The following is a 27879-nucleotide window of genomic DNA, read 5'->3' on the forward strand; positions in this document are numbered from 1 at the left end:
GTTTCTCGGGGATCTATAGCAGTAGAAATTGTCCGAATTTGCGGGAGACGAGGCCGGCATTTGATTTCAAGTTTCCGGAATCACTAGGATCGGTGTTATCGGGGTAGCTCGTACTTGTAAATACTGGTACCTTACCTAGTAGGTATGTGTGGTCGTATTCGAAGTCGCATTCATCGCTTATCAGGAACATATGGAGAACAGAAGTGTCAAAAAAAGAGTAAGGGGGGGTTAGAAAGAATAAAGGAGTCCAACTGCGTTATACTTGTCATACTCAGGGAAAATAGGGAACTCAATGGAGATGTCAATCCCATTCTGTTCCCTTCAATGTCCTTTTAGGGTATTGTACTATACCTAAGGTACGTACGTGATATCGGACAGATGCGAAGATGCAGGGCCAGCCTCGTAAACGCCACAGCTCCTCCCAGCCACACTTGGTGGGATAATCGTGGCTGCGCTGGCCAGCCTTGTGCAGCTCCCAATCTTCAACGCCTCTCCAGTCCGAACCCCTCCAAACCGCAGCAAACGATTCTCATGCCTCAGAGTGACCGCTCAAGAGCCTCAACGCCGCGCTCCTCATGAATCGCCAACGACCGCGCCTCAAGAATGGAGTCGATCTCCAGCTCCAGTCAGCCTTTCAGGACGGAAACTGGCCGGTGGTGATACGCTTGGCCGAGAAGCGGGCAAAGACGCTCAACGAGCAGTACTACGAGGTGAGAGCTTCACCTGTCACAGACCTCGAGCGTTGGATTCCTAGAGTCAAAATAGTTCGACGCCGGCATGAGTCACACCGCTGACCAAAAGTGTTCACCTTGACAGCTTGTCAAAATCTGTGGCGAGAGCCAGCTTGATGATCCGACCGCCAAATTTTCTGCCGTTGCGGCCATCTGGAAGTTTGTCAATGAGGGCACCACGATCAAGGATGTAGATGCCATTGATCTGATGGAATGGGCCACCACGAATCTGATGGACCCGGATGATTTCGCCGAAACTCTCGGGCCGCTAAGAGTACGCTGCGTCAAAGCTGCCCCAAAGGACAAGATTGCAGCCTCACGATGTCTAGAATCGTGTTTGCTTCACTGGGACTTAGCCAGCGCTCAACAGGTACGCACCCCCCGGTATCCCTGCCCTTTCACTCCTCTTGTTGGAACATGTATCGGAGGAGCTAACGGGATGCAGATTGCAGCCATTATCGACCGCTCGTTTCCACAGGACAGGGACATGCTGTTCTGGAACATTGTGGTCACACATTTACTTTCCGTAAGTCACTTCCCTGAAGCAAGTTCTGGGCGCTTCCATTTCATCAGCATATTAAAGCTTTGCATAGATGAGTCCTCAAACCTCTCCCGACAAGAGGAAACTCTACGGTACCTTGGCTCAGAAGCAGATTGAGCGAGCTGCCCAAGCCACAGAACAGGTAAATCTCTGCTCCTTCTTGTTCCTTGTTAACACATGGAGAGGTCATATTCGTTTCTGACGGTATCTATCACTTTAGCTGGAAGCAGACTCAAACGGGGCATCAGCCAAAGCTTCGCCTAGGCGCGTCAAGACAGAAGAAGAGACTCTCTTGTTGTATGACATTGTCGAGACCCATGGAAGTCCCCAAGACTTTCAGAAACTCATCTCCAGTCCTGTCTTCTCTCCCGCTGCACAGTTCCGCCTCGGCCGAAAAGAGGTCGCCCTTCGCGTTGTTGCCAAGTTCAGGCGGGATGGTGACTGGCCTGCTGTGTTCAACCTCTGCAAGGAATGTCTCTCTGACTGCGATGCGGATGGTCAACTCACCTTGCTCGCATCCGATATTGCTGTATGGCGGCACTTGATTGATGCTGCAAGCCACATCAAGGATGCAGATCCAGAGTGAGTAGACACGGCGCCTAAACTCAATGAGACAGTTCGCTGCATGTTACTGACTCCAATGCTGCTTAGGTCTACCGCCGTCGTCCAGAAGTTACTTGCTGACTTACTATCGTCTAAGCACATGCGACCCATGTACAGACGTAATATTCTACTGGCTAGAGTATTGGCAGTATTTCAGCTTGCCCACGAGGATGAAAGCGACTTGGTAGACGGTCGCCCTTCCTCGCTACGGCTTCGAGAGCTCATTCACTACATCGACGATCAGTATACCAGCCCTGCGTGTTTCAATGACATCAAGTTGCTGCTGGAAAGTCTGGATGTAGCCGGTCTGAAGTACCTGGCGTTTGAGCATTTACCTCAATTGGCCGGCGGCGCTTTCACAGACTTCAAAGGAGCCAGCACACAATTGTTGGCACTAAAGACGCAGTACTTGCTCTTGACGCATCGCAAAACGAAATCCCGCGACCAGAGTCAGCTTCTTAAGTGCACTGTCTGCCATGGTACTGTAGAATCAGCATTATGCCAGACTTGCCTCTCAAAGCTATCCAAGGCGAGCGCCACGTTCTACGACTCAGTCACAAAAGCGGACAATGTAAACACGAAGATCAAGACTGAGGTTCTCCCAGAACTTGCAATGTTGATTGCGTTTTGCAGCTTGAGCCTTGCTTTCGACGACTCCACGCAGACTAGTCAGCCGTTATCATCACAGGCCAGGCGCCATCTCATACGTGCTACTCTTCTCCTGGATGACCAGCTCGCTCAGAACCCTGGCCATAGCCAGCTGTCTCTTGTTCTAACGCAGCTACATATCCGCCTCGGTTCCGCCTACAGGGCCAGCGATATTTGGGATGTTATCGGCGTCAAGCGCACCATCATCGACTCTCTCGGCCCTGTATTCTACGATCGCCTATCAACAATTGCCCCTGCGCTTCTGTCGTCTTATGATAGCTGGGGCAGCCACCTCATGGATTTGCTTCAGTCGCATTACCAGATATCACTGAAGCTCAAGATGCCCCGACGATTGATAGATGCATTTGAATCGGGAAGCTACAGCAGTGTTATGGGGATTCCCGAGTATATTGACCGTCTTCGGATGAGCTGCACCAGGGCAATGAGTCTGACAGAGGCGCGGAGGATTGAGAGATTCCTGGGGCAGACGTCGCACGAGCTGGAGTCCGATCCGCGATTCAGTACGTTTCCACCCCTCTCTTGTCTTTTAGCTTTCGACGAAGTATACACTGACAACATATGCAGGCGAGGTAGCTGATGAAGCGCAGCTCATCGCGACTATCGATTATGGCTCGTTTCCATCCTGGAACAGCAGTACGGTCCGACCAATGCATCTCAATCTCAGGCTCGGACCAGCCCCTTCAGTAAGCGCAATTGATCTGTTCTGTCTTCGTGCGACATGCCGACTGACGCGAAACGTTTAGAATCGTCGCTGCCATCTCTCCTTGCTGGCCGAAGCGTTCCACGAGCTGCTGACCTACAAGCCTCCAGCCAGCTTCAAAGCCTCAGCAGGAAGCGCGGAATATGATCATATCTATTTCATCGAGACCTTGGCTCGCCTTAGCAACTCCTTCCCGAAGTTTTTGGCTGGCCCCGACGATGAAATGACTCGACCGGAGCTTTTGTACTTTGAGGCCATTAGCCTCCTCTGTACACTGATGTCTCTGTGTGTCGATTTTGAACGGACTTCTGATATCTCTGATGCCTTGTTCCAGATTATTAGCGCGCTCAAGTTGACTCTCGAAAACCAGCGAAGCCCACCATCACACGATGCAGAGTCTTCAGTAGAAGGCACAGTTTCAATGCTGGGCTCGATGCACGATATCTCGATGCTCCGAGACACGACGGCCGCGATCAAACTGGCAATTCAATGGTTATTGAGCCACAATGAGAAAGAAAAAGCGCGCGACAGGTCAGGGAAGAGTGGTCTTCCCAAGGACCTAGTTTCCCAACTGAAGGACCTGCAGACAGCCGCCGAAACAAGCATCAAACAAGGCCAAGGCTGGATCTCGAAGCTAAAGACGGAAGTCATGTCGAGGGATTTCGAGCCCAAGCTGAAGAAATGGGTGTTGGACGGAGAGCACGAGATCAAGAGTATTCTTGGCATGGAGTCACTGCCGGGGCTCATTGATAGCTGGCAATCAAACGTCAAGGGATGGCAACAAGTGAAATGGGCGTAGATGTTCGTTTTGGCAGGGGATGTCCCAATGGAGGTTTTCTACTAATTACTACTTGCCAGTCCTCTTGTCAAGCCAAATCCAGAGAAGTTCTTGGTCAACTAAAGGAAGAAAAAGAATCTAGTCTAGAAATTAACGCAAAACTCGAATCGCGTTGTCTCGTCTAAAGGAGTTAATCGACGTCGAGTGCATGAAACGAGCGTCGTCATTTGAGTGTGGAGCGAACATCACAATCGAGGCGGGCCCCCCTTTTCACTCGACTATTGATTGCGCGTACATGCACGTCACCGCCGGCATTTTCTGTGCCCCAAATTGCGATATGTGCAGCTAAGGTTTGAAAACACTGCTGGTTTTCTTTATCAATCTATGAATACCTACATAGTTTTGGCAATCGGATGTATTATCTGATGGCGAAATATTGGCCTTTGCCTAGGTCAAGTCGTTCGGCAGTAGGGCCTGATGCATGCAATGAGATTATTCTGTTATGAACACCATACCTATGGAGACACGAAGATCTGTCCCTGCCGACCGTTGAAGCCGTTCTTCCCCAGTTTCTGTTGACCCTTGATCGTCGTCTTGGCTTTCATCGCTAAACTGTTCCAATTTTTTTCCCTAGATTTAAATTTCTGGCTCGTCCAGCCCACACAGCTTTTGGTCCAATGTCTAACCCCGGCTATCACGGCTCTGTTTCCGCCGGCACACACGCGTCCTTTTTCTGGGCATCGCACGTATGGGGCCTAACAGACGGCCGGCTTTCCAGCGCCAGAATCGTACCATCTGATGGCAAAAATTGACATCGGCGAATACAAGTTGTTATCTTCTAGGGGCACCAGCAGCAAGATGATACTAATTCCCCTTTGACGCTACTAGTATGGGTATCCCTGGATGATGTTCCCCTGATACACTGGATTTGCCAAGGAGGCGATGAGGGTATAACTCCAGTGTGATGCAATCCCAATCCAGGAACTTGATAGCAGATCTGAATCTGGATATTGCAACTTCCTAGGCATCAAAACGACTATTCTTCACCAGTCCAACTCATCTTCAAATGAGTATCATGAAAGCTGCATGATTCCATAATGCTCGTCACGCGCTGCCATTCACCCATCTCACACAGAGGAATAACGGTTCTTTTCATTATAGCAACGGTGTTCCTGCTGACCCTTCTTGCGAAGCAAGAACACAACAAAGGAACGAGACAATATGAGCTCCCCTTTGGCATAGGCCTTGCCATTTCGGCGCAGGATGGTTTCCACGCAGTCAAGCAGTGCTCCTCAGAGCTGGACTATCTGAGGCGCAAAGAGTACGGCTTGACTCGCAACATCGTTTATCTAAAACGATGTATCCGAGCGGTTTATAGTCAAGACGTCAGTTTACGGAATTCAGTGACGGAAGTTGACAATCAATTGCTCCCGTCAAAAGCGGATATCCTGGATCTCGACGACGAATGCAAGAGCATTTCCTCACCGAACTCGCCCGTCGAAGCTCAATCCTGCGAGCCCATCACACTTCAGGTGTCGGAGCCATTCCCAGCAGCAGACCTGTCGAACGTCATCTTTGGCGTAGCAACGACTCTCTCCCGCCTCCAAGATTCGGTGCCTCACTTTTCTCACTGGATGTCCGGAACCGGTGCTCTCTTCCTCGCCATCGTCGTCGATGATTCCGTCACGGACGACGAACTAGACGCATTAGAGTCCATGTACGAAGCCCACGACATCAGCCTCACAACCATCCGGCCCTGGAACTGCTCCTTTGATGTGAACGAGCAGCACTTTGCCATCCTCCACGACCTCATCGATTATTCTACTCACGAAACCCAGTGGGTCTCCATCATCGACGACGACACCTTCTTCCCCTCGCCCTACTCCATCTCACAGCTCCTCGCTTCCCACAACGCATCCGAACCGACATACATAGGCGGCCTCACGGAAAGCCAGGGCGCCGTCGCATACTTTGGCTATATGGCCTACGGAGGCGCAGGCGTCTTCATGAGCATGCCGCTCGTCCAGCAGCTCGACTCGCACGTCGAGGATTGTCTCGCCGATAGCATCACCAGGCAAGGAGACGGGTTGCTGAATGACTGCATACGGAATTATACGCAGACAGAGTTTATCGCCATTCCTGGACTACACCAACTCGACATGAGAGGCGATCTGAGTGGATTCTACGAGTCCGGGACGTTCCCGCTGAGTCTGCATCATTGGAAGTCGTGGCATCAGGCTCCCGTCGACAAAATGGCCAAGATAGCCAAATTCTGCGGCGATTGTTTCCTCCAGCGCTGGAAGTTTGACGGAGACAGCAGCATCCTGGCAAATGGCTATAGCATCAGCCTCTACCAAGATGGTATTACCCAATCTGAGTTGAACCTCATAGAGGCGACCTGGGAAGAAGCCATGGGCTACGAAGCAACGATGGGCAAAATGCGCGAGAAGGCTGGCGACGGGAAGAAGAAGAGTTACAGGCTGATTGACGCGGAAGAGGTGGACGGGAGCTTGCGGCAGGTTTTTGTGCTTCACGGGGCTTCGGACATGGACTTGGATGGGGAAGAGGAGGCGATGGATGAGGTCGTTGAGCTTTGGTGGGATTGGTCAAGGAACGATTGATACGTGTGCATTTGTATGTTTCTTTTCCCATTTTTCTTTTCTGTTGCAGGCACAGATCACCAAGCGTACATGTAGGTAGATGGCGCAGGCTATCGGTGGAGGAGTTGGATGGCGTTTCGGACACTGAACACATGTAGCATCAATACATACATATACACTGAATACGCACAGATATCAAATACACCGTGCCACCCCTTATCAGATGATAGGTCCAGGGAAGACTATCATCCTCGCATTCGATCCTTCGGCAACTTATGAGTTTGCCCGTTCAATTTTCTCGGCGTCAGAGGCAGGGCGTCAGAGACTAGGTGCGAGTTGGATGTTGACATATTACTCGGTGGTACAAGAACGTTGTTGATATGCATCTGATAGGAAGATAAAGAGTCTGAGATCCGCGGATAAGTAAAATTCGTGTACTGGAAGGTGGAAGAAGATGGGGAGACTTGGATTGGCGGGGTTGACGTTGAATCTGTGGAGCATCGGAGATGGTGGCTTTAGCTTCTGTGTAGCGGTAATGCCTAGATCGGGCAGGACAGAAGAGAAGGAATCCACGCCCTCAAGAAACATTGATTAGCCCAGAAGCTCCAACACCACAGAGACGACAGCTGGGATACATGGGCACATGAATATGCGAAGATAAAAAGCAGGTACGACGTAGAAACCGCTACAGTCGTCCGAGGCGTGTTTCAACGTCTTTCGATGCCTGGTTCTCACTCGTCCTCCTCTGTTCTTCAGCAACTCGAAGCATGGATTCACTTCTCGAGCATCTGCCTTATAACACGCTCACCATGTCTCCCATGGTGATAGTGCTTGGGGCTGCCTTGGTCGTCATCAGCACACTATATATGCTTGTATAAGATTCCCATTAAAGACTCATTGCTGCGATTTCCTGACTTATGGCATCGACTAACATCGCCTCACATCCACAAAAGGCCTCATCACAGCGTCGTAATGGAGAAGCATCCGGATTCAATCGACCTTCAAGGACATCCGAAGACGTCTTAGAGATCAAGCCGCTGAAGGACCTGGACTGGAAGGGTGTCGAGCCCAACCAGTTTCGGCCGTTCAAGCCCATCTATCACATCACCATGGGTGAGCATCCCACTTACATTCGAGCATCAATGTACATATTTGCGCCATGGCTGACACATCAACAGCTCTGCAAGCTGATTCTCCCTCGGAGCTAATCACCATTGACTCGCAATATCTCGACAGAGTCTCCCTCCGCCGGCAGCTCGTTTCCCGACACGGCCACACGGTCCACGCCTGCCTCCTCTCCGGCCTCGAAGCCGTCCGCGAGCTGCACCAATTCCTCCTCCGAGATTATCTCCCAACTCGCTTTCCGACCATGTTCCAGCTCCGAGACCAGGACCGGCAATTTGACAACCTCGTCACCGGCCGGACATTCCCCACCACGCCCCCCGAGCACGCGGAGGAAGCAGAGGCTGCGCTTCGGATGCTGGCCGAGACTGTGGAAGAGGACATGTTCCTCCTGATGGGAGAGCCGGAGGGGCACCGAGCCGTGGCCTTTGTGTGCTGCTTCCCGTCGGGTTTCGATCCGTCGACAAAGGTCGGGGGGCTGCTGAGGGAGATACACGCGCCGGTGCCGTCGTACGACAAGATCGGGCCGAGCATGGAGCGGTTCTTTAGCAGGATCAAAGTGGGCAAGAATGTGAAGCGGATGAATGTGAGTTCCTCGAGAATCACTGTACTTCTGGTGGAGGTGAGAGGAGAGTGGCTGACATTTATTAGTGGTCTATGCAAACGCACAGCGACTTGTTCAATTATAATAGACACGACGGGCACATGAGCGGCGACGGGCTCAAAGCCGAAGACATTGACATGAGCAAGGTCAGTTGCATGTCTCCTTTGATAATGATATACCTGCATGTGTATCCTGAGAACATTGAACTGAGCAAGATATCATGATATACAGACATATGCTCGCATTGAGCTACAAACAGTCAGCCGACTACCCAAGACGAGGGCTGTGCTGTTCTCCTTCAAGACATATCTGTACCCCATTGAGGACCTCAAGAAGGAAGGACTGGGACCGCAGGTAGCAGATGCCATCGAGGGCCTCAAGACGGGCAATGCGCCGGGCATGTGGATGTACAAGGGTGCGCCGCAGTGGGCAGAGCCGATTTGCAAGTACCTGCGTGCTTGACTCCGTGTACGATTCACCAAGAGAGGGGAATCAGCCGTGGTGGTGAAGTGCTAGGTACATTGAATGTACTTGTACTATAGTCGAGTATCACCGCATCAGATTGACTCAATGTTTTTTGTTTGCTGCATGTACACGTAACATCAAGCCGCGAGATGGCATGCTCATGCAGGCTCCAGCTAGCCAGACGCAACACGTCTCCTACCATGCAGCTTGCAATTCACCGACCAGCCACCCGTAGCACAAAGCTGTGGCATCGTCGAATCAGGGCTCTGTCTCCCCTGTTGCGTGTGTAACTCGGCAATAGGCCCAACTGCGATGGCGCTGAAACAGTTCAGGTAGGGCAACAGCAGGTGGCTCTCAACTGACATCCACTGACCATCTCAACTGTTTGTCAACCTTGAATATTGATCCAGAATGAGGTCCAGCATCAAACTTGTATGCGTCAATTGATGCAGCAACCGTCTAGCGCTTAGCACAGTGGACGTCGACTGGAGTCGCGGACCGCCATCACTGCACGAACCTGCTGACTGCGACTCTGCTGCACCCGTGACCGCACTGACATCTGCACTTCCAGCTTCTTAGATCTGGTGATCCCTTTCTTTTTCCCTTCCTCTGCTTCTCTTTTCTTTTCTTCCCTCTATTCACAGAGTCTCAGTTCTTCTCCTTCTTACAGGTAGCTGCCTCTTGTCTATTGCCTCTCCGCCTGTCTCGTCTGACACTCGTTCCCGGTACATCCAGCCCATCTCCAGGCACCGTCGGCAGTTCAAGCGCCCTGGCCTCTCCTCGGCTCCTCCAGCTGTCGCATCCAGTCCAGCTTGAGCCCCAGCCCAGTCCCTACAGGTGCAACTCCCCTGTAAATCCCCCCCAATCAGGCGCCCTGCGCGCTCCGTCAGGGCTGACCTGACGCTAAAGCGTCTCTAGAGCAGCATCTCTGGGAGCCTCGTGATCCACCTTTATCCGCTAAATCGCAACACCCGCAACGTACCGACCCGATAATCCGCCAGCCAGCGCATAGAAATTCGGCCAGCAGACGTACAGCTAGAGGGAACCTTCAACCTCGACACTCGATCGCTGGCGCTCCGAGAGCTAAAATCTCAGCCTTGCCCGACCTCGCCTTTCTTTCGCCCTCGCTTGCGCCCATCGCTCTGCTTCCTGTTCTCTTTGCTTCTGCTGTTCGCTCATCTCCAACTTGTCTCTTCCCTTGCTCTTTGTCTCTTCGTTCCACCCTACACATTCACCACCCTCTACTAGGTAGTCTCTGTCGTACGAATCCGGCCATCGTGCCCCGCGTGCAGAGACCCCAAGGATTGATACTCCAGGGAAAAAAAGCAGCAAGCAAACAAGAGCTCCAACCGCCAGCCATCCGCCTCTCGCTCCAACCGCATTTGCAGGCTATGCTCTGAGGCCGCAGAGCTGGTGCGCGCTTCCGTCTGTCCCGTCTCTGTGCTTCAGCCTCGTCGCCTCTCTTTTCCGTCCGCTATATCCTCTCTCTTCAAATCCCCGGTCGTCTGCAGACTGTCTGCTGGCGTGTAGCGCGCGCCGCTCCACCCCGTTTTCGCGCGACAAACTCCGAGCCCGACCAGAGACCAGAACGGACGAGACAAGGCGCCCTGTGCATCAAGCGGCCAACATGAGTCTCCCATGTACGTCATAGAGGCCTTTCTTCGCTATCTTTTTTCCCATGTGACGACCTTCCTTGTCTGTCATTGTTCGCTCGAGGTCCAATCTCTAGCTCCGATGTCCGCAGCGGTGACATTGCATGGCTAACAAGGAACCCATCCACAGTGTCGTCCGATGAGAACCAGCGCTATACCGCCATCATTGACGGCATCCTCGCCACGGCTGACCTCCTGACCATTTCGCGCAAGAAGATTCGTCAGGGTCTGGAGGCCGCGCTGGGCGGGAAAGACCTCAGTGAGCAAAAGGCAAGCAAGCAAACATGGGGGACGCGGTTCGGACGAGCATGCGAGACACGAGCGCTGCATACGCTATATCCCGGCTCTTGACTAACCTGCTGCGCGTACTCTAGGATGCCATCAAGAGGTTGATAGAGGAGCGCTTCGACGCCGTCTCCGGCGCCGACCTGGGCGACGCAGCCCCTTCCGTCACCCCCGAGGCCGCCGACAACAAGCGCTCTGCCACGACCGACTCGCCGGAGCACGATGGCCTCTCCGCCTCTCCCGAGCCGGCCAAGAAGAAGGTCAAGCGGTCCTCGTCTACCGAGGATGCAGACGCCCGCCTGGCCGCTCAGCTCCAGGAGATGGAAAACAGCCTCGCCAAGGGCCGCACCACCCGCGGTAGGGGCGATAAGGCGCGATTGGTCAAGAAGAAGAAGGCCCCGCGCAAGAAGAGCACCAAGAAGGTTGGCGACGACGATGACAGCGAGGTGGACGCCAGCGGCGACTCTGCGCCCAAGCGCAAGGCTGGCGGCGGCTTCCAGAAGCCTTTCCTGCTGAGTCCCACGCTGTCGGAGCTGTGCGGCGAAACCCAGGTAAGCAATGACGAGGGCAATTGTGTTGATCTAGGGAGTGAGGCCACTGGAAGGCATTGTACTGACTGTCCTGTCGCTAGCTTTCTCGCCCACAAGTCGTCAAGAAGCTCTGGGAGCATATCAAGGCCAACGATCTTCAGGACCCCAAGGACAAGCGCCAGATCCTGTGCGACGAGAAGATGCAGGCTGTATTCAAGCAAACTCGCGTCGACATGTTCCGGATGAACAAGGAGATTGGAAGCCATCTCTATCCCGTCGGAGAGGAGTAAACGGCGTCTGCGTTGGAATATACAAGGCACCGACTTTACAACACATCATCATCAGCATCGTTATTTGCATCATCCTTACTTGAACCGGCAGCAGCCAATATAGGGGCAAGCACCCTTTATCAAAGGCAGTGGGGTTCTGGCGCCCGGTGGCGTATTCCGGAGGTTTTCGATTTATCAAGGCCGGTTTCTCTATCATCATTTCAGGTACAGTTACTGTTTGTTTGGGATGGAGGTCGCTGGAGGGAGGTGAAGCAGGGGAAGGGCGAGGTTTCAAGCAAGAAATGGACTCTGCATGGGTTTTATCAAAGTTATCGGGTAACGGATGGTAAATGGATCAAGGACAGACGAAGACCATCGAATCATGGTGTTTCTAGCTGTGGTTTGGGTCATTGGCTTTTGGGCTTTCTTTCCTTGCCTTCTGTCTCGGGAAAGAAAATCAGATATCAAAAACGAAGAATACTAGCTTATTAAGCGCACTTTGGCTGCAATCATTGGGATACCGTACGATGACAGATCATGGCCTCTACGGACCCTATAGTCCAGAATTGCTGTGATTACAAAAGGCCTTGTCCTCCGACTCAGTCACCGCGGTGATTCCCAAGACACCCTTGCTCATGAAAGCAGCTGGCCGAATGACTCCCACTTTGCAAGGCGAAATTACTCCAACCGCAGAAGGGCAGAGTTCTGGTAAATAGCACGCTGAGTCATCCATATCAAGGCGGACTGCCGGGCAAACCGGAGCTGGTGATTGGCCCATTCACTCTAGGGTAATTCAGCTACATACAAGCAGCCCCTCCAGCACCTGCCATTTGATTGCATTACAAAACCACAGGTGCGGCCTGCCTTCCCGTTTGCACAGCTGGAGGGGCTAATCAGCAGAACAAGGCCACAAAATCCGCACCAAACACTTTGTGACAATTTCGACTTGCTCACCTTTGCATCACTTCAATCTTTCCTTTTCTTTCCGTCACTTATAGTGTCATTGCGAAGCCTCAACATCGATTCATCACATACTTATTGGCGGCAGCTTCTGCTTCGTTTCTTTCCCTCATCACGGTCTCGTCTCAACGTCGATCAATTCCTCTGTGGAGCAGCAACCAGCACCACCACTACAGCTCTGCTCTGCTCTGGGAGCGAGGCAGAAACTGCTTGGAAACCACCAGCGCATCCTCGACAGCATCTCCGAAACGTATCGAGTCTTGGTCTCTTACGGAGACCCGCGACGCCTGCCTCGTCTCGAATAACCCCTCCTCTTCCGATTAGCAATCAGCATCTCGAGATAGATTGAACCATGTCGACTGCTGAGGGAACAACATCAACCACCGGCCGAAGCGAAGGCGGCTCTAGAGGGCGCGGCCGTGGCGGAGGAAGTGGCGGAGGTGGAGGTAGAGGAAACCAAGGCCAGCCTCGAGGCGGTGCCAAGCGAGGAGGACGAGGCGGCAACAATCGCGGACAGGGACGAGGACAGAAGGGCACAGAAGCTGCTGCAGCTTCACCTGCCGAAGAGGCTGCTGCTGTTAACAAGGAGAACAAGGCGCTGGCAGCGACTGCTCCCAAGCTACAACCCGCGGCCGCCGACGATGACGACGACGATGGCGATATTTGCTTCATCTGCGCCAACCCCGTTGCCCACCACTCGATTGCGCCGTGCAACCACAAGACGTGCCATATCTGCGGCCTGCGCATGAGGGCGCTGTACAAGACCAAGGACTGTGCCCACTGCCGTGTATGTTGATGATCCGTTTGTCCAACCCTTGTCGCTCTCAGGTAGACCATACTAATGCCATAGGATTCCATCTGCAGACACCAGCCGCGTATGTCATCTTTACCGACGATGCCGACAAGAAGTTCCAAGCCTACACAGACAGCGACTTCACCTCCACCGACAGCAGCATCGGCATCAAGTACACCAACGAGGAGATTGTCGGCGACACCGTCCTCCTGCTGCGGTATAACTGCCCTGACGGATCGTGCGATTTCGCCGGCCTGGGTTGGGCCGATCTGCATCGTCACGTCAAGTCGGCGCATCGCAAGCGCATGTGCGACCTCTGCACACGCAACAAGAAAGTCTTCACCCACGAGCATGAGCTCTTCACGGATAAGGAACTGGAGAGACACATGCGCCACGGCGACGACAAGCCTGGTGCTGCGGACCAGACGGGCTTCAAGGGCCACCCTCTCTGCGGCTTCTGCGGCGAGCGCTTCTACGATGACGACAAGCTATTTGAGCACTGCCGCATGAAGCACGAGCGATGCTTCCTTTGTGATAGACGAGACTCGAGGCAACCGCACTATTTCCTCAACTACGATGAGCTGGAGAAGCACTTCAAGAAGGACCACTTCCTGTGCCCCGATCGAGGATGCTTGGAGAAGAAGTTTGTTGTCTTCGAGTCGGAGCTGGACATGCAGGCACATCACCTGGCGGAGCATGCCGGCAAACACGTGGGCCGCGATGCTAGACTGGTCGACATCTCAGCCTTTGACATTCGCCAGTCGTATCAGCATGAGAGACGCGCGGGAGGCGGGGCTGCATCTGGTAGCGGCGGCCAGGGAGAGGGACGATCACGGGCTAGAGGAAGAGGAAACAGAGGGAGAGACCCCAATGAAGACAGCATATTGCCAACCGTGACGTCGGCCCTGCCCTTGCGGAGAGACGAGATTGCGTTCCAGCGGCAAATGGCCATCGCCTCAGCACCCGCAGGCTCCAATCGGACGTTCCGTGGTCAGCTGTCGGCCCCTGCTCCCGCTGCCACCACCTCCAGCTCTCCCGCAACACCCACGCTCGCACCGACGCCGGCTCAGGCTTCCTCTACCCGGAATGCTACCGCTACGACATCACGGCCCCGGAGTGTTGGCCCGGGCACCGGCCCCGCCCCTCCCACGGACGGCATGGAGGCGCTCAGCCTTGCCGATACGAGCAACCTCTCTGCCGAAGAGCGAGCCCGGCTGGTTCGCCACGGCAGTGTCATTGAGCGGGCCGCCAACCTGCTGGGCAATGACTCTCACAAGATGGCGACCTTCCGGAGCCACATCTCGACATATCGCCAGGGAGGCTTCACCGCACCTCAGCTTGTCGAGGCTTTCTTTACCCTCTTTGCAGACGTTTCCTCCAACGCGCTGGGGATTCTAGTGCGGGAGTTGGCCGATCTTTTCGACGACAAGTCCAAAGCTGATGGCCTTAGAAAGGCCTGGCAGGACTGGCGCGCCATCAACGAGGACTACCCCAGCCTGCCTGGGCTCGGAGGCATGCAAGGTGCAACGTCGAGCTCCAGCGGCTGGGCCAGCGCCGCGGGTGCGAACTCGGGCTTCACCATTGTTGCACCGTCCCAGCGAAACTCAACGAGGGTCCTGAAGCTGAAGAATAGCACTCGGTTAGGCGGTCCAGCACCCAACACGTTGAGAGGCCCTCCCGGCTGGGTCCCAGCGGCGTCGTCCTCTAGGGCTTCATCGTCCTCTAAGGCGCCGTCATCGTCCGCATTTCCTTCTCTGCCGCCGCCCTCATCGTCGTCCTCGTCATCAACAGCAGCACGCGTGGCTGCCGCTTCTTCCGCTCCATCATGGACGGCCTCATCATCTTCTTCAACAACACGATCTCGCGGGCCCCCACCGCCTAATCCACGCGCCGAAGATGCCTTTCCGGCACTTCCCGCAGCGCCCAAACCTCAGACGACCATCTTTGGCTATGGCAAGGGTCGCGGCGTGAGGCGAGATTTCGGCCAGCAGGAATCGAACTTCCAATGGGGAGCTGCCCCTGCATCGTCGTCATCAGCAGCGGCTGAGTCCGAGCCTGCGGATGATGCTGAGGCGACGGGAGGCAAGGGCAAGAAGGGCAAAAAGGGCAAGAAGCAGATCCTGGTGCAGTGGGGATGAAGACAGACGTCATGTCTGCATCTTGGCTCTCCTTGTCTCACTTTTCTTGATTTTTTCGGGCGGCGGATAGCGGCGGGAGTTTTATATCTCCCTTGACACTCTCAGGTGGTCTTCTTCTTTTTGGCCTTTGGTAGTAGCAGCGGTATGTGTGGAAGCGGAAAAGATTTTGGCTAGGCGTGGGGTTGGCAAACTCATTTTGTTCTCCCTGGATTCGTCTGCATGATATCAACTCATCATGTTGGTTAGCTGCCTTGTGCTGTCTTACCTTGTCAATACTACATGTAGCAAATGAGAAGAAATCTACTTCATTTGGAGCCTATGACAAAATTGTGTATCGAGATTCAATTAGCCATGGATATTCTACCTAGGTAGGTAGGTGTGTAATTGTTATGATGTATATCGCGATAAATTCGAACTGCTACTATACAAAGAAGAAAAAAGAAAACAGAACATCGCTTTTCATGCAGCAGTAGGTAGCTGAAGCAATACCATGAATAACCATGCCCGCTAACTGACTTCGTTTTCCCTTTCACCATTTTCCATTTCCTTCCCTTCTCGATTCCGATGCAAATCCCAAAAAAGGCTCCTATTCATTTTCGAGCAGACAAATGAACAACACAAACAAAATGCCTTCTCTTTCGTATCACAACCCCGCAGGTTCATAGTACTCCCTGAACCGATCCGTCTTCTCCCACTCGAGGTTATACACCACGTTCCAGCACGTCAGCAACAGCATCGGGAACTTGACCGTCCAATAGGCGAGATACCCATCGGGCAGTGAGCCCACGCTGCGCTTCAGCGAGTCCGACATATCCTCGTAGTGGTTACGCTTGTTGCGAAGAGCGCGCAGCAGATCAAGCAGCTTGTTCCCGGTGTACTTGCGTTGCTTGCCCAGCGACTCGACAAAGTCGCGCGTGAGCACCTTCAAGAAGTCTCCCTTAATGACATCCGGCGCATGTCGCTCGAGCTCGACCAAAGCAGGCGAAGGAGGGTCTCGCACTTCCTTCTCCAGAGAATCCGACACGTCGCACAAAAAGGCCAGACGCTTCTTTGGAGACCAGAAGAAAGGGTGGGCCATGACCTCTCGCGAGTCGGGCCTTGACTTGGGAGCCGCCTGGAGCATGGACGCAATTAGATCCTTGGCTTCGTAGGCAAAGTCGCCCAGAGCGTCCAATGGATCGAGATTGTAGTTGCCCTTTCGAATGTTCACCTCCCGCATGTATCTGTCGCCGCAGTCAAAGGGGTGGGATCCGTTGGTGAGCACGTAGAAGAAGACGAGTCCAAGGGAGAAGATGTCAATGGCCCTCGTAGCTCGCCCTCCGTTAGACAGCGAGTTCGGGTCTCCCACGAGGATGGTGTGAGATCCGCTGTGCGTGCTACTATCGATGGCCGCGGGATTCTGTCCGTCGTCATCGAGAAGCAGTTCGGGTGCACGCCATCCCGACGTTCCAGCTGCTCGACCTGTCGTTGCTCCAAATGAAGACTGTCTATCCTCCAGTTTCTTACACAGGCCAAAGTCCGACACCAAGAGTCTTGGTCTGCCGTCCTTGTCCAAGTTGACCAGAATGTTCTGAGGCTTCAAGTCTCGATGGACAATGCGCAGAGAGTGTAAGTGGCTGATGCCGTTGGTGATCTGGTACAATACGCCAGGCAGGTCCTTTTGCCCAGCCTTAGCCAGTTCACTAAAGGCATACGGCTTCTCGATGACATCGGCCAATGATGCAGCACAGCGTTCCAAGGCAATGTACAGGAAGTCGCCACGCTGTACCTGTGAGTAATATCGAATGACTGTAGAAAGTACGTTAGCAAAGAACATGGAGGAAACCATGATTAGTGGAATTACCATTGGGGTGATCGTCACTCTCGCGAAGCAACTTGGTCTCTCGTGTGGCAATGTCGTAGAACTGGATCGTCATTCTCTTGACGGCAACGTCTCTGCCATCGAATCTGCCGGCAAACACGACGGTACCATTGCTGCCCATGCCAAGCTCCACATCTGTATCGACCTCGATGTTGCCCATGCTAATGACAGAACCTGTGACGGCTTGCATGTCGTTGTAGATGGTCATAACATCTGGTTCCAAGCTGGGCCGGTCACCAAGCTTCTTCGCATTGCTGACAGCCTCGTCCACTGTAGTGAGAGCCGGGTCGTTTTCGTGAGATTGGGATCCTTCGGTGGGCCGACCCTTTCTGTGCTTGACACCACCACGACGGCCTCGGTGAGCCTTCTTCTTCTTCTCGGGTGCGGCACCATTGGAAGCATCTGTTGACGGTGTGTCAGGGCCGGCTACATCCGCCTTTTCAGCCGTCTTGTTGCTCGATTCCAAAGAGTCGGGAAGGTCTTGCAAGTCCCTGTTGTCCTTGTCTTTCTCCTTGTCCTGCTCGCCAACAGATCTGTCTACCTTGGGTTTAGGGAGGTGGTCGTCCACCTTTTGGTCTTGGGGTTGAGTGCGTGGAGACGGCGAAGATGAGTACACTCCGTCCTTGTCATCACCAGATTCGTCTCCGGCTTCAGATTCGATGACAAAGAAGGGATAGACATCCTTGATCGTGCCATGAGTTCGGAAGCGGTGATACGAGCGTCGCAGCTTCTTTTCGTTGTATATCAGGGAGCCTATCAGGAAAATGATGAGGATGGGGTTGCTGACAAAGTCAATGACGCTGTTGGCTGCACTCTGCGGAAGAGCCTTGACTTTAGTGATAATGGTGGGCTCTTCCGGAACGGTGTTGGTCACGGCATGAGCGTTGTTCGAGGCGTTCTCCAAGTCTTCATAGTACTCGTCCAGGGCACCAGCAGGAAGCGTTGGCGGCTGGTGGTAGCCGGTGCTCCTGACGGGATCCAGAAAGTGGGTGCCCACCAGGGCCTTGGAGAGTTTGTTAGGGTTGATGGAATCAAACGCATGGGCCATATCCCACCAGTCGTCTCGCGAGATCTGGGCCACGGGGGCATCGAGAATGAGCGGATATGCACGGCCAGACAGCGCATACCAGTCACCGCTTTCAGTCTGGTTGAGGAAGATGCTGTTGCTCCGAATCTTGACGGTGCTCTCATCATGCGCTGGAATCGGAGGCTGGGGTAGAACTACCAGCTCCGGGTTGCTTCCCGCATTCGCATCCCACGGTCGACAGACATCGAAGACCCGGGCGACGGGAGACGAGAACTTGTGGGTATAGAGGGGTAGGTCGTTCTCTGCCTGAGATTTGTCAAACGCGTAGATTCTACCGTCGTGCTGACTGGTGATATAGTGATTGTCCAACGAGGCATGGTATTGCTGGTAGAGGTCGCTGTCAAAGGTGTTGGGTCCCCATTCTGCGTACTTCAAGGTTGCGATGGGGCGACCGTCTCGCCTCTGGATGCCCACCGTGTACTCGGTCCTCCCCAGCGTGATTGTGCCCATGGAACTGCACTCTGTGGTGTCCCTGTCGTCAAAGGCGTTGGGCCGGAGGCAGCTCTCGGCTTCGTTGATTTGCGAGCCGCTGGAGCCAAACCATTTGAGGACGCGCCCGGTAGCGGCGTCCAGGGTGACCATGGTCGTCTTCTTGTCTCCGGTATAGACGACGGGCGGCTCGTCGCCGGCGTATGGAGCAAGTTCTTCGACGAGGTGCTTCATGGTAAAGCCAGTCCTGACGAGGCCCGCGCCGGAATCGGGGATCCATACGTAGAGCCCTCCATCGCGGCTTGGCTCGACGGCCCAGATGTAGTGGTCGACGGGGCGATAGTCGTCGTCGAGAACGGAGTTGTTTGTTCGATAGTGCTTGGTTTCAACCACTGGCTGGTCGACCTCGAGGTGCCAGAGGTGCCGACCGGTCTTTCGGTCGCTGGCATAGAGGTCTCCATCGACGGTCGCCAGAAGAACAAAGTCTTCAACTTCCCAGTCCTCCAGACTCCGCGCATTCTGCGGCGATGCCAGCCCAGAAGCGGCGCTGCTACTAGGCCAGTGATGTCGTGAGGTGTGTGGTGCTCGGACGGGCTGAGCCGGAGCTAAAGTTGCGAGGGCGCTCGCATCGTTAGGGACTTTTACGTAGTTTAGGTTTTCGGATTCGCGGATAGGGTGCTGCGGATATCGATTCTGGGCCTTGTCCCTGCTGGCGTAGTCATAGGGGGCTCGTCGATATTTCTGCTGTTGCTGGGGCGAAGCGGTCGACTGCTGCTGCTGCTGCTTTTGCTTCTTGTTGATGGTGTCGAACCTTGCCTCGGTGTGCACGTCTGGTGCGGCTTGTGCTGCGTACCAACGGTTGTTGGCGTCATCGGATAGTTTGTCAAGGGGCGCGTCGCCTCTCTGTGAGTGAATTCGGATCTGGGGCTGCTGAGGCTGCTGCTGAGCATCGGCGAGTTGGAGCCACGGTAAGAGGATGAAGGCAAAAGCCAGGAGGAGTTTCTGCTGCGACGAGGACCATCGTCCTTGGCTCGGGGGTCGCCGCATCATGGTCGAGACGAAAGTCGGGGTACCGGAGCGACGGAGAGCGGATCACATGGGGAGCTGCAGGCTATGGCTCTACCAGCGGAGAGGTAGAGGCTGTTGCGGTGCCAGAGAAGCCATTCCCAGCCCGAATCTAGGAGAAGGAAAATTCGCTCGAGCGCTCGGGCCTCAGGGGAGGAAAGAGCTAGAAGAAGCACAGGTACGACGTCGAGAAAGAGAGGCTGGGCAGGACCAGTCCCGCGCAGCGGCCAAGGGAGGAGGAATAGAGTCGCTGAAATGACTCGCAGTCGCAGCTCAGTCGAGTTCGAAGGCAACGGAAACCGCTTGTGATTCCCCGCGAATGGTGACGAGGAGAAAGTGGTGCAGGCTGTGGATTCGATCGTGGGCTTCGGCTCCACCAGCCAGTGCTCGCTCAGTTCTGGCTGTGTTTAACCCCCTTCGCCCTCAGACGGTGGTACCACAATTATGCGTGTCTCCTTGGTGCGAAGTGCCGTATCCCGAGGGTCGATCGCTGCGGCGAGGGGCGGACGTTGGCTGTGTGGTCCAGGCAAGGGAGCAGATTCAGGAGAAGTGCGAGGACTCTGGTTGGGAGGGAGACAGAGACGGGAGAGGGAGAGGCAGAGCAGGATAATAGTGGCTCAGATCAACCGGGAGAGAGAGATGGTGTGGTGCGGGTTTGTGGGTTAGTCCGACACTTTGTTGGGCGGTACTTGCAGGCTCGCGCTCGCCGAGTTCTCCGCCCGCTGCGGTACCTCCTGCCCAGCGTTGCCTCAGTTGCATCACCAGGTATTTACGACTCGTCGGTACCTGTCAGCGACGCACTTCCGCGTATCGCCACGGGCTTCAACCAGGGCTGGATCCTCAAACGTGCTCAGCAGCCAATTGCAGCCGCGGGTGCCAATCAGATCATGGGTGGTCGAGTGCGACGAGAGCCTGCCTTGCATTCCCTGCAGCCCACCAAAAGAAACGAGGAAAAATAGATGAAAACCTAACGCAGGCTATTTAAAATTGCCGGTCGCGGGCTGGCCGGTTACGGCATACGTATGCTTTTCCTCGTCCGTGTACGATTACGAAGGAGTGGTAAGCAACCATTATCAAGAACTGTGAAGGTACATAGGTAACGAAGAGCACACACTCAAAACACAGTACGGGGTACGGAGTGGACGGGGAGGCATCGTGGCCAGAACAGCCATGTATGTACCTTGCGGAATGTGACTCGGTGACCACTCTGAGAGTAAAAGAGAACAAAGAGTACCGTGGCCTCTTCTAAGTCTCGTCATTATTTGTGCCATTTTTTTCCGTAAAACAAGAAAAGAAGAAAAATCCGATGGAATCTACCCATACATACACGCAAACCACTCCCGCCCGGTATGCCCATGCTTCATGTAGACAAAAGAGAAGACCAGACGACCTTTTCAACCCACCACCTCCTCATTCTCCTCCAGCACATCCTCGACAATCTCCTCAATCACCCGGTCGTTCTCCGTGCTGGCACCCTCGGCCTCCGCCAGCTCCTTGGTCTTGGCCTCTAGCAGAGCGGCGTGAGGATCCTTAGGCAGGCCCAGGATCTCTCTCTCCTCGGCCACCTCAGCCTCCACCTCCGCACGCCAAGCATACCACTCGTCCAGGACGCGGCGGCGCGCTTCGACCACGGCAAGATCGGCTGACGCACCGCGATCGGCGTCTTCTTGCTCGAATACCCTGCTGTACTCGCGCAGGTTCTTGCGGATCTGCTTCTGCTCCTCCTTCGTCAGCAGCGTCGGCGGGCGTGGTCGCCAAGCGAACTGCTTGAACTTCTCCACGGGTTCCTCGCGCAGAGCCTCGCCCTTGAAGTCGTAGATGTGGTATCCATTTTCCATCTAGTTTGGTTTCACGTGTTAGCGAGCTAAGTCAGGGGAAAGAAACGGAAGGGGGAGAAATGCACGTACCGCATGTTTCCATGCCGATGCCCATGTGGCGACAAATCGGCCTGAGGGGTCCCACTCCACATCTGTGACGCCGTAGTGGTCGGCTGTGTTCATGAGCTGCAGGTTGGCAGTCAGGTCCTTGACCGACTCGGCCTTCTCGCCCTCAAAGTCAACGTCGTAAAAGTCGAGATCCGAGCTCTGCTGGTTGGCAATCGTGGCAATGACGACGAACCGACCCTTTGGTGACCAGTAGATGGCATTGCTGTTCTTCTTGTCCAGCGTGCGCAGCAGCTTGAAGTTGCCGGCATGGGGGCCCTTGGACTTTTCGGGGCAGAAGAATGACACAGAGGTCTTGGGAGGCACGGCGGTAGGGCCGACAGGCTCGGTGGTGGTGATGAGGGCAAACCTGTCGCCCTTGGGCTCCCATGCGAAGTTGATGACGGTGTCCTTGATAGTGTCGACAACCTCGACGGGGATTCCCTTCTCCCGGACGCGGAAGATCTCCAGCGTCGTGGCCTGCGACTTCTTGGACTTGGAGTGTCGGTCGACCTTGACGCAAAGGTATGTCGCGTCCGACTGCCAGTGCAGCTTGGCGTCGCTGACGTTGAACAGGTTGAGGCTTCGCACAATCTCCTTGGAGGGGATGCTCATCACGCCCACCTTGGCGGGGTTGCTGCCGGTTCCAGGCTGCCAGAAGGCCAAGAGCTGCTCATACGTCTTGATACCCTCGCGCTGGGGAGTTGCCGGGGCCCAGTCAAAGTCCACCACGCCCTCGATCTTGATGCTAGTCTTATCAAGGAGGTTCATTCGGGGGAGCTCGTAGACGGAGATGGAAGCACCAGGCGTCAGACGGGCAACGTACTTGTCATCCGCAGACCACTTGAACGCAGGCCACTGCATCTTTGGGGGAGGCTTGCCCTCCTCGCCCTTGGGGGCATCCAGGTTGGCGAATGATCGCAGAGGCGTACCCGTCTCGATGTCCCAGATGACATAGTTCTTGCCCTCGTCGTCAACAGACAGGGCAGGGTGGCCAGTCTCGGGGATGGAGATGGGTCGGTTCGACCAGGTGACAATGTACTTTTCATTCGGGGAGAAGGCAACCAGGTTGACGAATGGGTGCGCAAATCTGGCCGCGCGCGACCAGGACTGCCCAGCCCACAGCTGAACACCCTGCTGGTGGACAGAGGTCAAGTAAGTGCCCAGAGGTGACCACTGGACAAAGGCCTCGGTCCAGTGCTGGCGATCGACAATGCTCTCGGGTTGGTCCTTTTCGTTGTTCCAGAAGACGCCGACGGAGTCAGCGCGGTACATGACGAACTGATCTCGGCCACGGCCCGAGGGGTCCTTAAGCCACCATCGCAGGTGCTCCTTCTCATGGAACTCCTCGATCTCAGGGGGCACGTATGTCTCGTCAACTCGTCCTTCTCGGCCATATCGCTCAATGTCGGTGAGCTTGTTGACGCGCAGCGTGTGCTTCTTGTCCAGGGGAACACCGTCCAATTGGCGTGTCGCGGCAGCGGCTTCAGCGGCTGAAGAGTATTCCACGAAGGCGAAGCTAAAGTCCATTCCCCCAACAAGAGTCAAAAAAACATGCCCTATAAAACGACCATATAATAGCGAGAAAAATAGAAGCGCTTACCGCTGCGACTTTCCCTCGGCATCCAGGGGCATGTAAATCAGGTCTTCCCTGGTCTTGCCGACAGTGTTGAGCTTCTTCAACAAGAATTTGATCAGCTTGGGCGCCTGGTCCTTGGTGACCTCGGGGAGGCCATCGATGACCACAAAGGCGTCGTAGCCCAGCTCCAGTTGAACCTCGAATTTCTCGCGCAGGTCAGAGATGTCAATCTCATCTTCGTTGAACTCGTCGTCGTCGAGGTCAGCCTCGCGCAGCTGGTCGAATGAGGGCGCCATGATGTGAAGGGATGGAGGAGGGGTGCCGAGATTGCCCCGCTTCGGCGCGGTGAAGGCTGAGGATTGGAGAGCGGCTCACGGGCGTCGATTTCTGAGTCTCCAGCAGGGGAGCAGCGAGAGAGACTTGGGAGGTTCGACCGGGGCGTTGGATGGGCGGATCGCGGGTGTTTTGCGCAGGTTACGGCGTCTGCACTACAGCCCTGGAGGTTATTTTTTTGGCGGCGAGTCCCTAACCACACGCAAATTTGTTGTTCTAACTTTGGCCAAAGTGTGCGGCGGAGAAGCGATGTTCCAGAGCCGGGAATTCTCCGATAGAGGGGCAAGTCACGTGTGCGCGTCTCCATGGTGGGGGTTCTTGGATGGGCTCTTTTGAGGTAGCGGAAAGGAGAGCTCGGCGTTTGGTAGGAAAAACAGGCACCAAGGAGTTGCAGCTTCTCGTCAGCTCAAGCCTGATATCGCCTCTCTTTCGTCTTCACCTTCTACTTGTGCTACCTTGTTCTCTTGTCACCGGAATTGCATCATGGTATGTCTCGCTGATGTCCCCGCCGTTAGAGCTGCTGTACAGCCGTCTCTCTGCTGCCCAGCTGCTGGACTAACACTTCCATCTCCCCGCCATGACAGTCTTTCTTCCCAACCCAGATTTTCGAGGAGGGCACCACCGAGGAGAAGGGTGAGAATGCGCGTCTGGCTGCCTTCGTCGGTGCCATCGCAGTTGGCGACCTGGTGAAGAGCACGCTCGGCCCCAAGGGCATGGACAAGATCCTTCAGTCTGCGTGAGTGCCCGTCCCTTTCATGACAAATTCCCGGCGAGCCCCTCAGCCCCTAACCCGTCCCTTTCTTCCATCTAGTTCCACTGGCGATATCATGGTGACAAACGACGGTGCGACGATCCTCAAGTCAATAGCCCTCGACAATGCCGCCGCCAAGGTGCTGGTCAACATCTCCAAGGTCCAAGATGACGAAGTCGGTGACGGCACGACCTCTGTCGCCGTGCTGGCTGCCGAGCTTCTGAGAGAGGCTGAGAAGCTGGTCGACAAGAAGATCCACCCCCAGACCATCATCGAGGGTTACCGGATAGCCAGCCAGGCTGCTCTCAAGGCCCTCGAGGAGTCCGCTGTTGATCACAGCAAGAGCCCCGAAGCCTTCCGAAAGGACCTCCTTGCCATTGCGCGGACGACCCTGAGCTCCAAGGTGCTGGCGCAGGACCGAGACCACTTCTCCCAGCTTGCCGTCGACGCCATCCTCCGTCTGAAGAAATCGAGCGACCTCAGCCACATCCAGATCATCAAGAAGGCCGGAGGAAAGCTGAGCGACTCTTACCTGGATGAGGGCTTCATCCTGGACAAGAAGATTGGTGTAAACCAGCCCAAGAGGCTGGAGAAGGCCAAGATCCTGGTCGCAAACACGTCCATGGACACAGATAAGGTCAAGATTTTCGGAGCTCGTGTCAAGGTTGGCTCGACCGGAAAGCTGGCGGAGCTCGAGAAGGCGGAGAAGGACAAGATGAAGGCCAAGGTGGAGAAGATCAAGGCTCACGGCATCAACTGCTTCATCAACCGCCAGCTCATCTACAACTGGCCGGAGCAGCTCTTCACGGATGCCGGCATCATGTCTATCGAACACGCCGACTTTGACGGCATCGAGCGGCTGGCGCTTGTGACGGGAGGCGAGATTGCCTCCACCTTTGACCACCCCGACCAGATCAAGCTCGGCCACTGTGACTTGATTGAGGAGGTCATCATCGGCGAAGACACGCTCATCAAGTTCTCAGGAGTTGCGGCTGGTGAGGCATGCACCATTGTGCTGCGTGGCGCGACAGAACAGCTGCTCGACGAGGCCGAGCGAAGTCTGCACGACGCCCTGGCTGTCCTGTCGCAGACTGTCATTGAGCCCAGGACAACGCTCGGTGGTGGATGTGCGGAGATGGTCATGGCCAAGGCCGTTGAAGGTGCAGCCACGCGGATCGAAGGCAAGAAGCAGGTGGCCGTGTCCAGCTTTGCCATTGCGCTCCGACAGCTGCCCACCATCCTGGCCGACAACGCCGGTTTGGACTCTGGCGAGCTGGTCGCCCGCCTGCGAAAGGCCATTTACGATGGCCTCACCACGTACGGTCTCGACTTGATGACTCCTGGTGGCGGCATCGTAGACATGCGTGAAGTTGGTGTTGTTGAGAGCTACAAGCTGAAGAAGGCGGTTGTGTCATCTGCCAGTGAGGCAGCAGAGGTAAGAGGATACATTTCTACGGCCTTATTCCCCGCCCGAATTGGCTGCCATGAATGGCAAGGTGCTAATTAATCTCTCCGGTACAGCTTCTCCTGAGAGTCGACGACATCATAAGGGCGGCCCCACGGAGGCGAGAGCGCATGTGAGGGATTGGGAAGTTGGACGATAAAAGCAAAAATGTTCAGGCGCCTGGGATCTCGACGAGTTAGAAGCTTAATATGGGATGTAGCGATACCATAGACGCATGAACGTGAAATACAATGCCATGAACAAGCATATTGTAGCGTTGCGTTTGGGCAACCAATCGGTCGTTATTGAGCAATATGTGATGCTTGATTCAAAGGGCACGCACCGATGCGGGTTTCACATGCGGGGGCCTGCGCAGAGTCACTTCTTCTTCACATTGAAGCTGGATTCACGGGGCCATCTTGTTTCTCTTTTCTATGCTTTTCTACAGTTTTCAACGACCTTGTTTTCCGTTGTCGACCAATGGAAATGCCAAGTATCTTGGTATCTAATGCAGAGTCCCCAACAATATTCGCTGGTGCATACTCACGAGAAGAAGTTAGAAGAAGACGACACCGACTGCCTACAAAGCATAAACAACAGCAACCATGAGCGCAAGAGCTCCGGCGGACGACGTCATCTCCATTTCGTCCTCGCCTGACTCCGATTCTGACTGCCAAATTGTGAAAGTCGTTCCATCGCCTGTTAAACGAGGCAAGAACAGATCGACGAGATGGAAGAGGCAGCCTTCCACAAACAAGACGAACAGACAGCCGGCTATGACGGATCGCAGAGGCAGGGAGATGAAGATTCGCCAGCGCGAACAGGCGGATGATAGAGATCGACTTCGCACGAAAACGGCATCGAGGGCACATGGAAAGTGGTTGAATGAGGACTCGATGGAAAGACGCAGGGATGATGTTTGTCATGGTGCTCTCCAGGGTACGAAGCAGAGGATTGTCAAGGACGGTCACTTGTCTCTTATGGGAGAAGATGCCCAAGCGAGCCGTCGGCATTGTGTCGATCCGAAGCTGTCAACCGCATCATTTCCTTTCTTGTCCCATGGCGTGGAATGCAAACAGGAAGTTCGGCACCAGGGAGATGATAGTTGGGGTGTGCGTTCGCGGTCTTGCTCCACGGTGACCCTCGACTTTTCTCCCAGGATGTCCGCGGTTCAAATCGAAGACGATACGGAGCTGAGAAGAGATGAACAGGAGATGTTTAGCATGTTCGATGGGTCCTCCGAAACGATCGACTTGGTTGATGCCGCACCACGCTGTCCAGTGTTGAACCCTGAAGGAGCCGTGTCATCAAGCAGCGCTGACCCTACGCCATCTCTAAAGTCTACTAGTATACTGAAAGACGAGTTGGATGCAACTAGGGCTCGGTTGACAAGAAAGCGTCGATCCCGTCGCGAATCCCCTGCAAATGATGATCCATTCAGATCGACAGACGGGTCGCAACATCGCATAGGCTCCTGGTTGAAGGCTCACAAAGATCGCCATCAGCTAGTACCGCGAAAAAGAAGTGGTCCGATATGGGATACAATCGTCAACGTTACTGCATTCGACGCTTTGCCAGGGCCATTCTTTACTCGGCCGAAAAACGTGATGCGTGACCTCACGCATAAGGACGCCATGAAAGAGAGGGCGAAGAGGAGGAGGAAGCAAGGGCTCAATGTGTGATAGGCAATCATACTGGATTCACACAGCATTTTCTTGGACCTGTTCGTAATACTATACACGATTGTTGCTGTAGAGTATTGGCATATTTAGGGTAGCAAGGACGCACTTGTTTTGAGACCACCGGGATGCCAATTACACAGTGACTGAATAGATGTAGTAATAAGATTGTTATGTCTTGTATACTCCGTTATGGATTCTTGGATAGTAGGAGTTACTCTATATAGCGTTTATTCTGCTGTTGTTTATGTAGAAAGCTGCGTCGATGAAGGGGCTTCCTCTCGGTTAT

The 27879-nt window shown here is 54.5% G+C and overlaps 8 protein-coding genes across 8 annotated transcripts; 6 read left to right on the plus strand and 2 right to left on the minus strand.

The window, feature by feature from the left end:
• Window positions 1-575: 575 nt before the first annotated feature.
• On the plus strand, window positions 576-4043 carry BBK36DRAFT_1118120 (hypothetical protein; the record flags this gene model as incomplete). The annotated part of the gene is made up of 7 exons (XM_024890434.1): window positions 576-710; window positions 817-1101; window positions 1325-1414; window positions 1493-1854; window positions 1924-3044; window positions 3109-3227; window positions 3288-4043. The coding sequence occupies 7 exons, from the start codon at window positions 576-578 to the stop codon at window positions 4041-4043; spliced, it is 2868 nt and encodes a 955-aa protein (XP_024749978.1).
• A 1076-nt stretch (window positions 4044-5119) lies between these two features.
• On the plus strand, window positions 5120-6643 carry BBK36DRAFT_1158625 (glycosyltransferase family 31 protein; the record flags this gene model as incomplete). The annotated part of the gene is made up of 1 exon (XM_024894124.1): window positions 5120-6643. One exon carries the CDS (start codon window positions 5120-5122, stop codon window positions 6641-6643), a length of 1524 nt encoding a protein of 507 aa, XP_024749979.1.
• Window positions 6644-7431: 788 nt separating this feature from the next.
• On the plus strand, window positions 7432-8814 carry BBK36DRAFT_1198027 (hypothetical protein; the record flags this gene model as incomplete). Its single annotated transcript, XM_024897018.1, has 5 exons — window positions 7432-7494; window positions 7576-7735; window positions 7801-8330; window positions 8396-8494; window positions 8580-8814. The coding sequence occupies 5 exons, from the start codon at window positions 7432-7434 to the stop codon at window positions 8808-8810; spliced, it is 1083 nt and encodes a 360-aa protein (XP_024749980.1). The 3' UTR covers window positions 8811-8814.
• Window positions 8815-10440: 1626 nt separating this feature from the next.
• On the plus strand, window positions 10441-15440 carry BBK36DRAFT_1168197 (hypothetical protein; the record flags this gene model as incomplete). The annotated part of the gene is made up of 9 exons (XM_024895147.1): window positions 10441-10453; window positions 10596-10735; window positions 10840-11301; window positions 11382-11566; window positions 11597-11629; window positions 11733-11774; window positions 11910-11990; window positions 12918-13296; window positions 13374-15440. The coding sequence occupies 9 exons, from the start codon at window positions 10441-10443 to the stop codon at window positions 15438-15440; spliced, it is 3402 nt and encodes a 1133-aa protein (XP_024749981.1).
• A 643-nt stretch (window positions 15441-16083) lies between these two features.
• On the minus strand, window positions 16084-19867 carry BBK36DRAFT_1168199 (unfolded protein response sensor protein; the record flags this gene model as incomplete). Its single annotated transcript, XM_024895148.1, has 2 exons — window positions 16084-17228; window positions 17284-19867. 2 exons carry the CDS (start codon window positions 19865-19867, stop codon window positions 16084-16086), a joined length of 3729 nt encoding a protein of 1242 aa, XP_024749982.1.
• Window positions 19868-21276: 1409 nt separating this feature from the next.
• Window positions 21277-23679, minus strand: BBK36DRAFT_51922 (translation initiation factor eIF-3b; the record flags this gene model as incomplete). The annotated part of the gene is made up of 3 exons (XM_024898197.1): window positions 21277-21720; window positions 21790-23323; window positions 23408-23679. 3 exons carry the CDS (start codon window positions 23677-23679, stop codon window positions 21277-21279), a joined length of 2250 nt encoding a protein of 749 aa, XP_024749983.1.
• Window positions 23680-24021: 342 nt separating this feature from the next.
• Window positions 24022-26048, plus strand: BBK36DRAFT_1168201 (hypothetical protein; the record flags this gene model as incomplete). The annotated part of the gene is made up of 4 exons (XM_024895149.1): window positions 24022-24024; window positions 24301-24452; window positions 24528-25902; window positions 25989-26048. 4 exons carry the CDS (start codon window positions 24022-24024, stop codon window positions 26046-26048), a joined length of 1590 nt encoding a protein of 529 aa, XP_024749984.1.
• A 456-nt stretch (window positions 26049-26504) lies between these two features.
• On the plus strand, window positions 26505-27593 carry BBK36DRAFT_1198049 (hypothetical protein; the record flags this gene model as incomplete). The annotated part of the gene is made up of 1 exon (XM_024897019.1): window positions 26505-27593. A coding segment is annotated over one exon (1089 nt), but the record flags the coding sequence as incomplete, so codon positions are not given.
• Window positions 27594-27879: the final 286 nt, after the last annotated feature.

Source organism: Trichoderma citrinoviride, assembly GCF_003025115.1.
Source record: "Trichoderma citrinoviride strain TUCIM 6016 unplaced genomic scaffold BBK36scaffold_6, whole genome shotgun sequence".
Classification (NCBI taxonomy): Eukaryota; Fungi; Ascomycota; class Sordariomycetes; order Hypocreales; family Hypocreaceae; genus Trichoderma; species Trichoderma citrinoviride.